This window comes from Pteropus vampyrus, unplaced genomic scaffold (genome assembly GCF_000151845.1).
Source record: "Pteropus vampyrus isolate Shadow unplaced genomic scaffold, Pvam_2.0 Scaffold76, whole genome shotgun sequence".
Taxonomy (NCBI): Eukaryota; Metazoa; Chordata; class Mammalia; order Chiroptera; family Pteropodidae; genus Pteropus; species Pteropus vampyrus.
Window position 1 is genome coordinate 1,633,359 of NW_011888857.1, and position 4,647 is coordinate 1,638,005.

The 4,647-nt window shown below is 36.5% G+C and overlaps 1 protein-coding gene across 1 annotated transcript in view; it reads left to right on the top strand.

Annotated features, from left to right (window-relative positions):
- LOC105293743 (doublecortin domain-containing protein 5) overlaps window positions 1–4,647 on the top strand; it is an 81,429-nt gene that overhangs the window by 40,838 nt on the left and 35,944 nt on the right. Inside the window, exon 12 of the mRNA XM_023532091.1 lies at window positions 2,384–2,569. Within this exon, the coding sequence (XP_023387859.1) occupies window positions 2,384–2,569 (186 nt within the window). The remainder of the gene's footprint in view (window positions 1–2,383; window positions 2,570–4,647) is intronic.

Genomic DNA, 4,647 nt, shown 5'->3' on the forward strand with positions numbered 1-4,647 from the left:
TTCTTCATGAGAGGGGATGTTTAATTTTATGCCTTCCAGTAATTTGTAGAGAAATGGAAATTCGATGTGCATATAGAGAAATCCATAGTGGAATTTAAGAATTATATCTTTGTAATTATCGTCTAAATGTTGGCTTTGAACTGGGATAGCTCTATATGCTTGAACAGAGTAGTTGAAGCTATATGGCAAAGGCAAAAAAGCTAAGAGCTTGGAATCAGAAGTCACAGTTTTATATTTCAGCTCTACCATCTACTACTTCAGTATCCTTGGATAAAAGCTTCCCTCTCCAAGTGTTTGTTTTCTCATATGTAAATTGAGAATGAAGATATTAACTGTGACTGCTTTTAGCCTTGTGAGGAACAAAGCAAATTAGAGTCTATATGAGAGTACTTTAAATTTTTATTATGGAAATTTTCATACATATTCAAAAGTAGACAGACTAGTACAATGAATTCTTGTATACTTATCATCAAAATCAAATATTTTTGAGGTTTTGCAACATTAACAAACCCCCAGACATATCATATAACCTCAAACTTACATGCACCTCTAAAAACATTTTCCTACATAATCATTATGCCATTATTACACCTGACAAAATTAACAATAATTCTTCAGATACCTCCTTCTTAATCATATTTCCCAGGTTCTTCTAAAAAATTCTTCTTATGGTTGGTTGGTTTGAGTCAGGATTCAAACAAGTTCCCTATGTAACATTTGGATGCAGAATCTGGGTCCTTTGTCCTATGGAATGCCTTTATTTGGATTTATCTCTTTGCTTCCTACGGCATCCTTTAATTTATTTCTCTAGCTCATTTAATTCCTGTAAAAGATATTTAGCACTAGAATTATAATTAGATTTATGTTCAACTTTTTTTGACAAGAATCTTTATCAATTTTACTGTGCATTTCTCATTTATTACTTATATAGGCAGACAATGCCTGGATTTTCCATTTTTAGTGATAATAGTTACCAGTGGGTTCATGTGATTACAACCTAATCCTACATTTAAATTTTTTTCCTGGAACTTTTCCTCTAGTGTCACCATTTGATGATCTTTTCCTAAATCAATTATTTTATTAGGAATTTCAAAAGGGTCAATTTTGTCTAATTCGATAATTTTTTCCCCACATATGTTAACCGAACTTTTAATGTAAGAAATTTTACCTCTTCAGTTATGTATTTGACTACCCAAAACTATGTTTTGTAAGGGATGCTGGAATAAATGCTTAATTTCTTCTATCTATCTCACTTATCTATTGTTGTATAACAAACCACCTAAAAACTTAGTGGCTTGAACCAACAGCCACGTTTTGCTCTGCAGGTCAGCAGTTTCGGGCTGGGCTCAGCTGGGCAGTTCTGTTGGTCTTGCCCAGGGTCACTAATGTGGCTGTCATCATCTGGTGGCTCTATGGGGACTGGATGGTCAAAGACGGCCTCCTTCACATGTCTGGTACTTGCCAGGCTGTTAGCCCGGGGTTTTGGTTCTCCTCAAGACTTCTCGACCAGGCTAGCTGAAGTGTGTTCAGATTGTGGTGTCAGGATTCTAACTACAGCCAAAAGAAAACAAGCTCTGATGTGCAAACACTTCTTACACATCCGTTTGCATTGCATTTGTTAATGCTACATTGGCCTGAGCAAGTTACATGGCCTTGCCCAGATTTAGGGAAAAGAGAAAAGGAGAAAGAACTTTTTCTGATTGGAGGAGCAGCAAAGTCATATTTCAAAAGGGCATGCAAACAAGCATGGAATAGTTTTATTGTAGCCATCTTTGCAAATAATCTGTGATACTTTTTAATGGACAAGGTCCAGAGTTATATATCGGGGCCAGTTTGCTTCCAATGGACTTTAATAAGTTGTGAATTTGCTGTTTATTGGGGGGTTTTGTTGTTTTTTACTTATATTTTTAGCATCATTATGAACTCATGGGTTTTGTATATTTAAATATATTCAAAGTGTTTTGGTTATCATTCTTTTTGTGCTCCCAAATTGTCCCACTTTGGGCCAGTGGAGGCCCTTGACATTGGCTCCTGTGTCTTTCTGATGATTCCTTTATTCTTGAATGACTTCTTTTCTTTCTGGGCACCACATGACATCCCTTGCTTACATTGTGTATTTCTTGCCCCAAATGTGGATCTTGCCATTGCTCTAAGAAACCCTGATTCTGGACAAAAGTTATACACTTTGACGTGGAAATGTCATTGTCTCTAGGCTTTTCAGTCAACAGAGTTTGGAAATATACATATTTTTAATATAATTATTAAGGAGCAAAATAATGCATTCGCATTGAGATTTCAAATTTAGCATTCGGGGATTATAAAAGTATTTTATTTGTATTATAAAGATGTGCCTATATAAAAGCATCTTTGCCCTTCTTTCTAGGGGTACTATTATCTCTCAGCTGCTGGAAAGAAAAAAACAATGCTCTGCTTGGCATGTGGACGATCCATGAGAGCAGGCAAGGGACTAAAACAGTTACTTCCAGGGCTGCCGTTTCTCTGTGCTTCTGGGTCCAAGACCCAGAAACCCTTCTCACAAGGGCCTTTCAAGGTCATCAATGTGGCCAAGGTGCGCAATGATCTGAGCTCTGCTAATACATAAGTGGCATCACTTGGGAAACTGATGCATTCCGTTATCTGCCTTGCACTCAAGTTCATCTCCACTCATCCAATCAATCTTTCTCTGATACACCTTATCCGTTCCACCTGCATTGATTTCCTTTTCCCCATTGTAATTTAAAATACATTGTCTATTAATGGTTCAATATACTGTTTGAAGTTAATTGGACACTTCTGTGGCTTTAATCATCAACTGACACCTTCTGCTGCTCTCTGTGTTGCTTTTAGAGGAGAAAGTAACTGTAAATCTTTACTTAGCAGAGTAGCTTTTTTTGCTTATATCCACAGGTAAACTCCTTTTTACTAGTACAAAATATTCCAAGGGGAATTTGCATGTTGTTGCCAATGACTCTACAGGTTGAGTGCCTGAATTCACACATCCATGTCTAATATTATTTATAGCTCATAGAGAAAAAAATATGTCACTTTCCTGTGATCTTATTTTAAAATGGCACCATTTAAAAACTCCTCTTCAAGTTTGTATATGAGAAGAGCTAAAGGGAACTTACACACCTGTATAAAAAGGAGTGATTCCTAGGAGATGGGTAACCTTCTGGCCTGGTATGCTGGTCAGGGCTTACCCACCCCATTCCCAGATCACTCTTCTCTCTCCCCTAAACCTGATATATATTGTGGGGAGTTTGAGGACAGTAACAGTTACAATAAATATTAACTGAAACAATAACTGAAGGAGGAAGGAAGTCCATCTTCTGAGGAAGTCTGTGGCATCTGTCTTTGCTTTAGTGATAGTGGGGTACTGTTAAGGAGGTAGTGGTGAGTTTATTGGAAAGATCAATTGGGTACTAGACTTATTGAGGTGACTACTTCATAAATTATATAAATGTCTAATCATTGTGTTGTACACCTGAAACTAATATAATATTTGTGTCAACTTTAATAGAAAAACAAAAAATATGTTTTTAAAAAAGAATTCCCAATGTTACAACAGCTCAGAGCTTTGCCCGCAGGGCAGCATCCTGAGCAGGGCTGGAAAGGGAAAGGTGAAGTGTGGTGTTCACTACCCTCATTATCATGAGGTTAAAGTTACACTCATTCCCCTCCTCATTCATCAGTATCTACCACCATAGGATGGCATCATCCTAAAATTAAAGATTAAGAGAATATCTGTAGTGCTACAAAAACAGACATGGGCAGAGGAACTGTATAGGCATTTCTCCAAAGAGGATATTCAGATGGCCTATAGACATATAAAAAGATGTTCAGCGTCACTAATCTACAGAGAAATGCAAATTAAAACCACAATGAGATATCACCTCACACCTATCAGAATGGTTATCATCAATAAATCAAAAAACAAGTATTGGGGGGAATGTGGAGAAAAGGGAACCCTTTTGCACTGTTGGTGGGATTACGAATTGGTACAGCCACTCTGGAAAACAGTGTGGAGGTTCCTCAAAAAATTAAAAATAAAACTACCTTATGACCCAGCAATTTTACTTCTGGGTATTTATTCAAAGAAAATCAAAACACTAATTCAAAAAAATATATGCACCCTTCTGTTCGCTACAGTGCTATTTACAATAGCCAAGATATGGAAGCAACCTAAGTGCCCATCAATAGACAATTGGATAAAGAAGATATGGTACATATATTCAATGGAATATTACTCAGCCATGAAAAATGAAATCTTACCATTTGCAACAAGATGGATGGACCTAGAGGGTATTATTCTAAGTGAAATAAGTTAGATAGAGAATGACAAATACCATATGATTTCTCTTATATGTGGAATCTAAAGAACAAAATAAATGAACCAAGAAAACAAAAATAGATTCACCAGAGAACAAACTGATGATTGCCAGAATGGAGTGGGGTTAGGGGGCTTGGGAGAAAAAGGTGAAGAGATTAAGAAGTACAAATTAGTAGTTACAAAATAGTCATGGGTGCATAAAGTACAGCATAGGGAATATAGTCAATAATATTGTAATAACTACGTATAGTGCCAGGTGGGTACTAGACTAATCAGGGGGATTACTTTGTAAATTATTGAAATACTAACCACTATTC